Source organism: Scleropages formosus, chromosome 3 (assembly GCF_900964775.1).
Source record: "Scleropages formosus chromosome 3, fSclFor1.1, whole genome shotgun sequence".
In the NCBI taxonomy this organism is placed as follows: domain Eukaryota; kingdom Metazoa; phylum Chordata; class Actinopteri; order Osteoglossiformes; family Osteoglossidae; genus Scleropages; species Scleropages formosus.
In genome coordinates, this window is record NC_041808.1 from 5,819,593 (window position 1) to 5,833,497 (window position 13,905).

Sequence of the window (13,905 nt, forward strand, 5' to 3'; positions counted from 1 at the left end):
CATTTGTTCCATTGGAATCTCCAAGAAGTTGTGTACTTGCGTTTCCCACCTTAAAAATAAATATAAAAAAGTGGTTAAAAATAGAGGCTGGTGGTTTTTAGTCGATGTGAGATGATGGACTGTCCAAAGGAGTTGTTGGATTATGCATCGTAGTCTTCTTGATCTTGTGAGCGGCTGTCTTCCTCTTCATGTCAAGGACTTTCTTGGCATCTGGGTTCATCCCCAGCAGCTTAAACTCTTCTGTGGTCTCCACCACCATCTACATTTGACTCTGCTACTGTTGCTGCTTGTGCAGCACGGCCCAGGGTTGATGTTAGAAAGATAAATCCTGTGGTTAGGCGAGACAGGCGGTTGTTGCAATTATTTTGTATTGAAGGAGGTATTTTCTATGCACTGCAGCCATGTCTGAAATGTGTACCCTTACAGTGAAAATACCGCCCCTGGGGGGTTGTCGCACAAGTAATCCTTGGCAGTCCCAGCATTTTGAACCTGTGGACCTCATGTGGGTTTCTAATGGATTTCCAGTGGGGTCCTCTAGGGTCTCTGCTGGGTTTCTGCTCAAGTTCCATTGGGATTGTACCAGATTTCCATGTGGATCCTGTTGGGTTTCTACTGGAGATCCATTGGGTTGCCACTGGATTTCCATTAGGTTCCCAATAGGCTTCAGAACTCTACAATGCTCCTGATGAGCAAGACAGCTTCTTACAGGTTGCACTGCATCCATGAAACCCCAAGAAGGACCACATCATGTTGTGGTTTTCATTGATGGATGGAGATTGACACAGGTGTGCAGCTCAGTTCTGTACTGACGAGTGCTGTCTGAAAGGATTTGCATGCCCCACATGTGTTGGAAACGCATAGCTGATATTTGTGTTGCTTAGACCACTCTGCAGGTGGTCTGAGGACTGAATCTCAAATGCAACTGAGACTGCTAAGGAGACGTGTCTTCTCCCCATACAGTGAGCAGAATGTTTTCACCTCCATGTCACTCTGAGTATTTTATTTCTTTTGGCCAGTCTCAATAAAGCAGTTTGTCCAGGTGATGACTGTTGTCCTTCTTGTCTTTCTCCTTGGTCTCCAACTGCCCACATCTCACCTTCTCCCAGTGCCAACAGACAGCTGTGTTACACACTGGTTTGTCCTGAAGGAAACTTGACATATTCAGAGTTCCTCGAAGGTACATGGCTTCACTAGACACAACTCTGTAATTCAGTGCAACTTTCCAAGTGAACTCATGAATTTTCTCCAGAATAAATTTTGCAACTGCATAAAATAGGCAGGTCCAAGTGCTAGAGAGAAAAACCATTCCAAGAGCGCTGTCGATGACAATGATTGATTTCGAAGAATTTGTGTCTGCAAAAAATGATCAAATAAATCCTGCGAATGGTACATGGAAATAAAGTGAATGTCTACTGAGGACATTTACTTGTAAACAAGTTACTCTTCAAATCTTCATTTTTTTTTAATGTTGTATGAAGGCTATTTATAACTTATATGCAACAGTACATGTGGAAAAACGCCCAGAACAATTTTCAGTGGGAGGTTTCTTCACAGCAGCATCTTGATCTGTTCTCTTTCAGGATCTCTTATCTGTCTTCACATGAATCCATTTGGAATAGCTCTGCTGTAGTTCATCTCCTGGTACTGTAGTACTGTCCGGTATTACACTGTCCATTACCCATTACTATTGGGGGAGACAAAAATATTAGCAAAGGTATTCAGTGTTATTAATAAAATTGACTGGAGTGCATGAAGTTTTAACTTGGTGGAGACACATTTCCCTCCCAATTACCCTTGCCATTACCAGTACATGCAGGTCAGTCCTGTTACCGCTATGGAATAGAATATAATAGTAAAGTGAAGTCTGGGTTGAAAAATATTTGTTCAAACAACCCACGGAGAGCACCTGCACAAACCTGTGTGTTCTACAGTTTAGAGTCCAAACTGACCAAATATTTGTAAAAAGGGTTTTGAACCTTCGAGGAGTCGAGGACCGCCCGCCTGCAGTGACCATTTGACCACTCATGTTAGTGCCTTTTCAACACTTCTCTGTGCACCTGTTCTTAATTTCATAAAAAGTACTCATACTGAGTCAGGGGGTGCAGTAGCGCAGTGGGTTGGACCATAGTCCTGCTCTTCGGTGGGTCTGGGGTTCGAGTCCTGCTTGGGGTGCCTTGCGATGGACTGATGTCCCGTCCTGGGTGTGTCCCCTCCCCTTATGCCCTGTGTTGCCGGGTAGGCTCTGGTTCCCTGCGACCCCATATGGGACAAGTAGTTCTGAATGTGTGTGTGCGTGTGTGTGTACTCGTACTGAAAGTTTGGTATTTACTGATGAAAGGTGATTCTGGACAATGAAGAATACAACGACAGTGCTATTTGGAAAGATTACTACAACAGAACTGTTTGCAGGAGATACGAACAGCCCACCGGTTTGTGAGGTCTATGTAAAGTTTTTATTGGGCCAATGTTAACTGAAGAGTGAGCTTTGCTCACTCTCCTTTGACCCAAAAATGTGAGATTTTCCTGGGGTCGTTGACTTCTGTGAAGTAGAAGAATCAATAGAGAGGGTAATAATTAAAAGTATGGCAGCTTGGGCATCAGGGGCTGAAGTCTGGTCTTCATGTCCAGTTGAACCCTTGCAGTTGCACTCGAGTAGGCAGAATGATTTCCAGGCTGGTCTTCCTGCTGTGCTTCACCGTTCTTGTCCAAAAGGCCACACTTTCTGTAAGTACCGATTCACACACCACACTGCATGTCCTCCTTGCTATTGCAGTGCTTTCATCGCACCACTTAGAATATGGCATCTTTATAGAGCTTGACATTTCACTAAACATCTCAGGTCGAGTACCTTCTTCTAAAACTACCCTTAGCCGAACTGCTCCATGAATCCTGCAGCCCTCTGGTTACATCTGGTCCAGTGGCAGTCTGCTGTCCGGCAACTTTCCACCATCTGTTTCAGCATCACTCCTTCCTAGATTTGCATTTATTCTTTTAGCTGATGCTTTACTCCAAAGCAACCCACAATGTCAATCTACCTACAATTATTTACAGATGGGTAAATTTTTTTATTGGAGTAATTTAGAGTAAGTACTTTGCTCAGGGGTGCTACAGCTGGAGGCAAGATTCAAAACTGTGACCTTTGGATCTAAAGGCAGCAGCTCCAACCAATACACTACTGTTAGAGCTCTCCTGAAATCCTATGATGTTGCTTGAATGCAAAGCCTTGAAATGTCTGTATGGCTTTAAAACCATGAGTGCTGTATAGCTTGTGTTGCTTTATCCTTTCTTGTATATTAAATTTTTCTTAAAAAATTCTGATTGCACAAATTACTCAAAAACTTATTTTTATCTCATACATGGTGTGTAAAGTGCCTCTGATGGCAACTCACAATCCACAAGAATAGTCCAGAAATTTCTCACCAGCCTTGTCTTGTTTACAGGACTTAAAAGATACTGCTGATGGTAAGTGGGTTACATATTTGCACTAAATTTTTAAAAAATTACTTGATTCTCTTATCCAATGCAACCTACAGTCGTTATTCATATGGGTAATTTTTACTGGAGTAATTCAGTACTTTGATCAAGGGTGCTACAACAGAAGGTATAAGTGGGGCTGGTACCAACAACCTTCAGGTTATGAGTTCATGTCCTTAACTGCCATGCTATTTCTGAAATTTAATTGTCTGTTTTCTTTAAAGAAATAGAACAGTCGCTTTGCCAAAATCAGTTAACTAAACACATAAAGGTCACTCAAACATAGATAGTCCACATTTACTGTTCAGGGGTAACACTGGGTAGACTGTAGTTAAGACCGACTGCTGTTCATCTGGCTGTGTTGTCCAGCTACGGGTACATTTTGCTGAAAAATGTTTATCAAACTGACCGCAGAATCCGCAACATTGACAATCTCCATGAGTCATGTGCCATTTTTAAGTTCCATTATTCTCAGGTGTGGTCAAGGTGATTTTCTGACAGTGAAAGCCAGGTGCACATTCTGCAGGACTTCGAGTCTGTCTGCACATACTAGTTAAGGGCTATTTCAGTCTATTTACGATTGTTTTATTCTTCCATTGTTTATTTGCTGTACATCCTCCGTTTCACAGAGGGCACATCTCATTTATCAGCCTCTTATTTTGGGACTAGGGTTCTGTCAGAAGTCATCTAGAGTTGGTCTTCACAGGTTTGTGATTTTGGGAAAAGCTTGAGATATTCATTTCAGTTTACACTGAAAATAATTCTGAAATTTACTAAACTATCATAGGCTTTCAGAAGTCATCTAAAGCTGGTCTTTGTTAGTGTTAGCTGATGCACTCAACTCAAATTCAGATGATGAAGACACTACCACCGATGACGACACTGCCACCGATGAGAAGGACAACAGCTTGGACTGGCTTTATGACTTACTGGACCCTGAAGGTAAGACTTGTCTTGCTCATCATGAGTTGTTGCCTGCTCTTTACATGGATTCATAGAAAAACAAATTTTAGATTATTTCAGTGAACTTGGTCATCAAGCAAATATAATCCACACGAATCTGAGGGTCACTCTCAGGCACAATCTACATGTTGTTGAAGGCCACTTGGACTGTGACTGATGCCACATGTCGGTATTTAGCCATGAGCTTTACTGGGCCATGGATCCTCATGTTAGCCCCCATAGATCCTAATGTTAGCTGCTACAACCCTAAGGTGCCTAGGGGTAAAGGGGTGTAACATTAAGTTGCCTCAAGCCTAGTGGTTTGGATGGGGACCAAAGGCAATGAGCAAACAGGATTGTTGGTGCAGTGATTTACTATATAAATATGTGAGATCCATGACAGTGAAAGAGTATATATAGTATATTACAAATCCAAAAAAACCACAAAGTAAGGAACTTCAGTTGTTTGATTTGTTGATTCCTTTGACACTAGTGTACCATGGACTATTCAGACTAAACCAAACACTTCTTCAGCTTCAAAGGATGCTGTAGCTACTCAAACCAAACAAAATGTACAGCTGACACTCACCCCTTGCCTAGTGTAATTTACACACTCAAAACAAACCTGCATGTGCAGGTGTATGTCACACGACTCTTACCTGTCTACTTTCACACGTAACAGGAAGTTCAGCTGAATAACACAAGATATAGATTGGATCAGGGAGAAACATGAACATATGAGCAGAAACGCGCAAGCAAACACAATCAGCCAAACCAGCCACAAGGACTAACATGCATAGCCAAGTCAGCACAAAATTCAGTATTTTTATTAATTTTTTTTTTTTAAAAAAACCTCTAGACTAACACCAGCTGCTTTAAATTCTTTTTCGGCCGCCCTTTTCATTGGCTGGGAGGTTTGTGGTGATGTCATTGATGATGATGATTGGCAGGATAACAGATCAATGGCAGTTGGACATTTGTAAACACTTACACAAACTACCAGAAGCAACAGCAACACACATGCACACATTTGGAAAACCTCTTATCCCAAGCGGGGTTGCAGCGAGCCAGAGCCTAACCAGCAGCACAGGGCATAGGGCTGGAGGGGGAGGGGACACACCCAGGATGGGACGCCAGTCCGTCACAAGGCACCCCAAGTGGGATTCGAACCCCACGCCAACGAGAGAGCAGGACCCGCCCAAGCCCACTGCATCACTGCACCCTCCGCAATAGCAACAGACTGGAATGTAACATTAGCATGTAACCGTCAGCTTTGCCAGGTTAGGACTGTGGACTGAGCTTGTGAGAGAATCTCTAAGATGTAGATGACATGTGTATAAGCAGTCCCATGTTTTCATCTGCATGCTTCTCAGAGCTGTTTGAAGGTGTGATATCGGTATGTCTTCTACACCTGGCTGTTTATAGACTACCAGTGTGTACTGTGTTAGGTAGAACAAAAGCTATATGTTCCCATCTCTTTCCTCACCTTTTCCTCCATCAGACCAGTGCATCCCAAACCCATGCCACAACGGTGGCGTGTGTGAGGTTGTGGACGACGACGACTTCGACTGCTCCTGTCCGCCTCCTTACAAAGGGAAGAGGTGTCAGAAAGGTAGTGTGTCAAGATGTTGGGCTGCCAAGGATTTGAATGTTACCTTCAGGTTGCTGGTTCTATTCCAAGATCCTACCCTAATATTACTGTGGTGATTCCTGCAAAGGTCTTCATCTCAGCCGCTTGTGTTTCCCCGTTTGTCTTGCAGTCAGGAACATCTGTAAGAAAGCCAATTGTGTCCATGGCGAGTGTACGGTGACGCTCACTCCGCCATACTACGAATGCAAGTGCAAGGAGCCATACCAGCCCCCGAACTGCAAAGTGGGTGAGAATGATCATGATGATGCGAAGGTGCGATGGGGTGGAGATGGTCCGGGAACAACAGCTCGGAACATCTCTCTGCTCAGAAAAATATGACAAAAAGGGCAGAAAAAGCATACTTGTTTCCATAAACATGTCACATGCTTCTTCTTCCTGCATTTTTTGGCTTAATGACTCCTATGGAGATTCTGCTGTGTGATGATGTGAAGTGTTCTGAGGTAAAGAAAATTAATTTTTGAAACTGAAGGTAAGACATGGCTACCAAGCAAACCTGTAACACACACTCACAGTCTGAAACCACTGGTCCCAAGTGGGGTTGCGGCAAACCGGAACCTAACCTGGCAACACAGGGTGCAGGGCTGGAGGGAGAGGGAACGCACCCTGGACGAGACGCCAGTCCATCGCAAGGCACCCCAAGCAGAACTCGAACCCCAGACCCAGCAGAGAGCAGGCCCCGGCCAAGCCCACCACACCACCGTACCCCCCTTATACTCATAACAATCATTATTTAACTTAGTGTAAAGAAATAACTGCAACACACTTGCATTAAATAATATAATTCATCAGTTCAAAAAACATAAACTGCAATACTACACACAAAATCAAAAATATAAGAATATTGTTCATAGAACTGGTGCCAAAACTAAACATTTTCAAGACTGAAGGGAACAAATAGATATATATTGTTTACTGTGTCGACTGACAGTTTGCCTCATGGAAAATGTCGCCAAAGCTGCAGCATTTCGAACACACGGGGCAGTGAGGTGATGTTATATAATTCAGTTATATATAATTAACAAGACGGCAAAGAAATTTTCTAATAAAACAATGTCCTTATTAGGCAAGGTTTTTAATTATTTACCCATTTTAAGTACTTGTTTGTAATCTTTTCTTCTACGATTACAATGTATTTTTTATTTTAGTAGCAAAATCTGCCAGTGTGGATGATTCATAATGAGAAGTGATTGGTAAACACTAGTTGTTGAGGTCCCACACATACAGTACAGTACTTCAGTCTTCCATGAATGTACACATGACTGATGCTCTTTTTGACCAACACATTTAGGTTGCAGCAGTCTTCATGTGCACAACAAACACTTTTAGCCCAAAGCACTGGATATCTCGGTTTATACTGAACAGTTGAACCCCCTACTGTCAAGGCCAATATGATCCTTTATCTCAGGTGTAACTCTGAAAAGGTAACCTAACGCTGGTTTCTTTTCCAGCTTCATCCTGCAATCCAAGCCCATGCTTGAATGGCGGGACGTGCCGCAAAGGCGTTACGCTCTCCAGCTTCTGGTGCGACTGTCCGGCTAACTACACTGGCAATCTCTGCCAAGTCGGTGCGTCAGACAGTCTGGTGACTGCTGCCCTCAGTCTTTCACAGTCGCATCTCGTAGCTGAGCCCCACACCTACTGCCTGTTAGTTTTTAGTCATTAGCTTTACCATGTAGCCATTAGCCATCACATGTCAGCATTTAGCCATCTTCTTTATTATTTAACCTTTAGCCTTCACATGTTACCTTTTAGCTGCTAGCTGTACCATGTAGTCATTAACCATCGCATATCACTTTTTAGCTATTAGCTCTACCAGGTCACTGTTAGCTACCACATGTTAGCATTTATCCATCAGCTTTACCACATATCCATTAGCCTTCATATGTCAGTGTTTAGTGATCAGCTAAATAGGCACATGACACACACAACTATGTACACAAATGAACACTAACATCAACTATTTACAGGATGCAGGTATAACCCCCTCAGCGCTGTTACAATATTAATGTTTTCACTAACCATCACATTTTACCAGGAAATTTTTCGTTATCAAATGTTGGCTTTTACCATTAGCTTCACCAGGTCACTTTTAGCTGCCACATGTTAGCATTTATCCATCAGCTTTACCACATACCCATTAGCCTTCATATGTCAGCGTTTAGCGATCAGCTTTACCACATAACCATTAACCATCGCATGTTAGCTTTTAGCCTTTCAATTTTCTGGCAAAATTTTAATTGTCACATATTAGCTTTTTGCCATGGCGCTCTTTGCTGTTAGCTAATTACTTGCTAGCATATGGAAACCCGTAGCTGCAGTCTGCTAGCCTTCATTAACAGCCTTTATCAAAACGTTGATGCTGCTGCGTTATCCCAGGTCCCGACGACTGCTACGAGGAGAACGGGGAGAACTATCGGGGAAATGTGAGCGAGACTGTTGAAGGGTTGGAGTGCCTGCCGTGGAACGCATACTTCATCTTGTCTGAGGCCGTAGACCTCAGTGAATACAACATCTTGAAGGAGCTTGAACACAACAACCTGTGCAGGTGTGACACGCAGCATTCCCAGTCGCCAAAGTTACTGTTTAATTTGAGTTCAACGTTATTTTTAGTAAATTCTAATTCCGATTTCTTGCAAACAACAAAATGTGTGATTTTTAAGTGGGAGCATCCATAAGAGAATTTCAACAGAATAGACAGCAATACAGGGTAATTTCTAATCATCGTACTCATAGAGAGCACCTTATCACCTCACTGAACCAAACGGTACAGGTAGCTATTTTGTAGTGTCCTCTTGCATCACATTGTGTTGAATTTACCCTCCAGTGTCCTCCCATCCACCACAGGAACCCAGATGGAGATGCCCGGCCTTGGTGCTTTGTAAGACTAGAGAATGAGCTCACATGGGAGTACTGTAAAGTGAGAAAATGCTCTGGATCTGGGAACGAGACAGGTACCATATTTATCGTTATTGTTGTTGTTGTTTTGGGGGGGGGGGCGGTGATGCAGTGGGTTGGACCAGATCCTGCTCTCCGGTGGGTCTGGGGTTCGAGTCCCACTTGGGGTGCCTTGCAACAGACTGGCGTCCTGTCCTGGGTGTGTCCCCTTCCCCTCCTGCCTTACGCCCTGTATTGCCGGGTTAGGCTCTGGCTCCCCACGACCCCGAATGGGACAAGAGGTTCAGAAAATGTGTGTGTGTGTGTGTGTGTGTTGTTGTTTTGTAATTGATGTACATTTCTTTTTTGTCAGACAGAATCAATAGAGAATTATTCAACCTTATGTACCACAGGTAATTTAGTGAGGAAATCCAAGTAGTGAGGAGTGTAACTACTGGGACCTCCTAGGGATATGAAGCTTAACCTTGTGATCCTGTTTTCCAAGTACTTCATTATTTCCTTTCCCTGTAGTTCCCTACAAACAATCCATGTATGGTTACACTGCTGGTCGTGTGAAAAGGGAAACACATACAAGTGTATAAATACATTACCAGAAAGTAAATAGGAGATTGTAGGTTCGGGTCCTAAACAGGACTCTGCAAATTAAGTTATATGTGGTATAAATTCATAAGGTGTGAAAAGATCAGACAAGCTGAAAATCTGTGTGGAATTTCAGAGCCAACTGAACCGAATGAGGAGACCACAGAAGAACCCACTCTTATACCAGATGAGGACTTTGCCACCTGTGGGCAACTCCAGACCAAACGTGTGGCTGCCAGGATCTACAGGGGCATGAAGGCTGAACCTGGGGCCTACCCCTGGCAGGTCTCATTGCAAGTCCGCCCCAAGGGCACTGATATTGATTTTGGCCACTACTGCGGAGGGATTCTCATTCGTTCCTGTTGGGTTCTCACTGCAGCCCACTGTATGTGAGTATGGTATCAAGACCGTATGCTGACCACGGAGAGAATTGTCACTATAACACACATAAGTACTCATGACCGTGTTGTAACTGCACCGTGACCATACTGTAATTGCTGAATTAAGACCTTGTTATAGAAGCTCTCAGTAAAAATCCATACTCCAGACCGCATGGTGACCACACTCAGCATGGTCCACTGATATAATAGAAACATTTCTTAGGCCCAAGATGAATGACTACAGGTACCTGCAGGTAAGTACAGATCCTGAGACGGGGATGTCCAACTTTTTTCAGCCTGGGTTGTGAACAGGCTTGAGGGCGACACTCAAAATTACTATATGCTGAAAGTTAAATATTCAAAGTGAAAAATTGCAGCTTATTTTATTGCGTATCTGATATTGTAACGACCCGCGTTACTGTGAGTTTGAACGGGAAAATGTGTTTCTTACAAAATAGTTGTATTGTGGGAAAATTGGAGTAAAGCAGTCAACCACTGGGGGGATTTATGGGGAATATAATTGGTTGATTGCATTTGTTAGGGTGAAGAGATGAAAGCCTTGAAGAAAAGGGGTCCTCGGATCGAGAGCATTATTTCCCTGTGTGCCGGTATTCAAGTAAATGTTCGTCACGAGCACTGCCTGTGCGTCCTTCTTTGCCCCATCCGAGCTCAGAGCGCTGCGTGCGACAACATGGTTATTAAGTAATTTATCTGATGCATTGATGAATATAGGACAAGGGTTATTGATTCGAAATGGGAATTCCAACTGGGAGGATGCATTCTTAAGCGACTGCAGCAAGCAAAGTTTACTTTTTAGCTCACGTACCTTTTTCAAACAGGCCCTGTAGAGGTATGCTTTACGTTAAAATGTCTCTTAAGGTTATTTTGTTTAACAACTTCTTCGCTCTTTTGCCCCCAGTAACAACGACACTGACAAGCAGGTGGTCCTAGGAGTTACAAGCCTGAAGAAGTTCAGTCCGGATGTCCAGGTCATAGACGTTGTTGAGGCCATAACTCACGAAGACTACAGAGAGACACCGGGAGCCTTGTACAATGACGTTGGTGAGATTTCCATGTTCCACATACACTCATCCCCAGTGATTTAGCTCATAATATCTGGTTTTCCATATACCTGGTCACCTATCCAAATATCGTAATTCTGAGTGTCGTAATTAATTTCTCCAGATTTTGCAGGTGTGTGGCTACCCTGCAATGGACTATCGTCCCATTGAGGGTGTACCCCCCAATTCTTCTAAAATAGGCTCTGGTTCATTAATTGTTCTGTTATTTCTATCTGTTATTAATTGTTATTTTATTTTGCATCATTTAGAGTGATGTTGGAGTGAACTTGGAATTGGCTTGTAACAAACTGTAATTGATGGAATGAGTAACTTCATTATCCAGTTTTGCAATTAACAGCCGGTTTTCACAAATATATTAGAACCATTGAACGGGGTGAAGTGTATTACAATCCAAGTGTTCATTCTGGGTGTGGACTCTTTATTTTAAAAAGACATGAGAAGGGAAAGCTGTTTGAGGAGAGCAGGGTTTTTGGCCTGTGGATTTAGAGAATGTCCATTCCCAGCTCTGCTGAGGCTCAAAGGCTCCGAAGGCCGTTGTGCAAATGAGACCGAGACCGTGAGGACAGCCTGCCTGCCGACAGAAACCTTCCCCGATAAGACAGAGTGCACCATCTCTGGGTGGGGGGCCACTGAGAAAGGTAAGATGCTGAGGGGGATGGTTTGCTGTGACAGTGCTGAATCCTGAGTGAGGTTTGTCAGAGATAAATTATCTGTGTTTTCTCTTGCTCATGCGTGCCCATCCTGTGTGTGTACGTGTCTGTGTGTTCAGCCTACATCTCCAACCACCTGCTGTATGCCCCTGTGCTCCTGCTGTCCCAGAAGCGCTGCATGGAGGAAAAGGTGTACGGCAACAGGCTTGACGGTAGCATGCTGTGTGCCGGCAATATGAAGGGAGGGGTGGACTCCTGCCAGGTGTGTGTGTGTGTGTGTGTGTGTGTGCGCGCGCGCGTGCGCACGTGCTTGTATACACATCCAATTTGTGTATACGCTCCGTGACCATTTCTGCTTCCTGCGCAGGGCGATTCTGGCGGACCGCTGGTTTGCGAGAAGGACGGGACGCACTACGTGTACGGTGTGGTCAGCTGGGGCGACAGCTGCGGAAAGCGCAATAAGCCGGGCATCTACGCTCGCGTCACCACCTTCCTCGACTGGATCGACTCCAAACTATCTGCCTCATAATTTCAGGAAGCATACCGGTTCCGTGTGCGTGTACATGTGGTCGTGTGTGAGCTCCACCTTTCACAAAAGCTAGACAGCAGGTGGTGTAGCGATAAAATAATTATTTCTTTCCCATGTTAATTTCCAATCACTGAATCTGTTTCCTCCATCCTCATCGGGTGAAGAATAAAAGTGTGTAATGTAGCTGAACTCTTATGAGCCCAATGCATTGCTTGGCTGTGCAGTGAAGACAGACTTCATACCTTTTATTGCAGGGAACCATTGTCTTTTGCTATGGTAATATGCAAATTATATATATATACACCAAGGTGACTTACACTGCTAGAGACACTACTTACAATAGGTCGCTCATCCATACATCAGTGGAACACACTCCCTCTGTCACTCAGACACTATGGGTGAACCTGAAAAGCATGTCTTTGGACTGTGGGAGGAAACTGGAGCACCCGGAGAAAACCCACCCAGACATGGGGAGAACATGTAAACTCCACACACTGAGCAGAGATCGAACCCATGTCCTCTCGCACCACCCAGGCGTGGTGAGACAGCAGCGCTACTTACTGTGCCGCACATGGGCCACTTTATTAGGTACACCTTGCTAGTACCGGTTGGACCCCCTTTTACCTTCAGAACTGCTTTAATTCTTCATGGCATAGATTCAACAAGGTGCTGGAAACATTCCTCAGAGATTTTGCTCTACATTGACATGATAACATCACGCAGGTGCTGCAGATTTGTTGGCTGCACATCCATGATGCCAATCTCCCATTCCACCACATCCCAAAGGTGCTCTACTGGATTGAGATCCGGTGACTGTGGAGGCCATTTGAGTATAGTGAACTCATTGTCATGTTCAAGAAACCAGTTTGAGATGATCTGAGCTTTGTGACATGGTGCGTTATCCTGCTGGAAGTAGTCATCAGAAGATGGGTACACTGTGGTCATAAAGGGGTGGACATGGTCAGCAAATTCTGACCCTACCATCTGAATGTTGCAGCAGAAATCAAGACTCATCAGATCAGGCAATGTTTTTCCAGTCTTCTATTGTCCAGTTTTGGTGAGCCCATTTGAATTGTAGCCTCAGTTTCCTATTCTTAGCTGACAGGAGTGGCACCCGGTGTGGTCTTCTGCTGCTGTAGCCCATCTGCTTCAAGGTTCAACGTGTTGTGCGTTCAGAGATGCTCTTCTGCATACCTCGATTGTAACGAGTGGTTATTTGAGTTGCTGTTGCCTTTCTATCAGTTTGAACCATTCTGGCCATTCTTCTCTGACCTCTGGAATCAACAAGGCATTTTTGCCCACAGAACTGCCGCTCACTGGATATTTTCTCTTTTTCTGACCATTCTCTGTAAAACCTTAAGATGGTTGTGTGAGAAAATCCCAGCAGATCACCAGTTTCTGAAATACTCAGACCAGTCCGTCTGGCACCAACAGCCATGCCACGTTCACACACACACACACACATTTTCCAAACCGCTTGTCCCATACGGGGTCACAGAGAGCCGGAGCCTACCCGGCAACAGAGGGCGTAAGGCCAGAGGGGGAGGGGACACACTCAGGACGGGACGCTAGTCCGTCGCAAGGCACCCCAAGCGGGACTCGAACCCCAGACCCACTGGAGAGCAGGACCCGGTCCAACCCACTGCATCACCACGCCCCCATCCATGCCACGTTCAAAGTCACTTAAATCACCTTTCTTCCCCATTCTGAGGCTCAGTCTCAA

At 44.3% G+C, this 13,905-nt stretch overlaps 1 protein-coding gene across 1 annotated transcript in view; it reads left to right on the top strand.

The window, feature by feature from the left end:
- habp2 (hyaluronan binding protein 2) overlaps positions 1-12,371 on the top strand; it is a 33,474-nt gene extending 21,103 nt beyond the window's left edge. Inside the window, exons 14-26 of the mRNA XM_029250127.1 lie at positions 2,590-2,724; positions 3,441-3,462; positions 4,327-4,416; positions 5,918-6,028; positions 6,177-6,293; positions 7,516-7,632; positions 8,444-8,612; positions 8,912-9,018; positions 9,678-9,930; positions 10,841-10,983; positions 11,507-11,641; positions 11,773-11,915; positions 12,021-12,371. Of these exons, the coding sequence (XP_029105960.1) occupies positions 2,590-2,724; positions 3,441-3,462; positions 4,327-4,416; positions 5,918-6,028; positions 6,177-6,293; positions 7,516-7,632; positions 8,444-8,612; positions 8,912-9,018; positions 9,678-9,930; positions 10,841-10,983; positions 11,507-11,641; positions 11,773-11,915; positions 12,021-12,182 (1,704 nt within the window). The 3' untranslated portion in view covers positions 12,183-12,371. The remainder of the gene's footprint in view (positions 1-2,589; positions 2,725-3,440; positions 3,463-4,326; positions 4,417-5,917; positions 6,029-6,176; positions 6,294-7,515; positions 7,633-8,443; positions 8,613-8,911; positions 9,019-9,677; positions 9,931-10,840; positions 10,984-11,506; positions 11,642-11,772; positions 11,916-12,020) is intronic.
- The last annotated feature ends 1,534 nt before the right edge of the window (positions 12,372-13,905 follow it).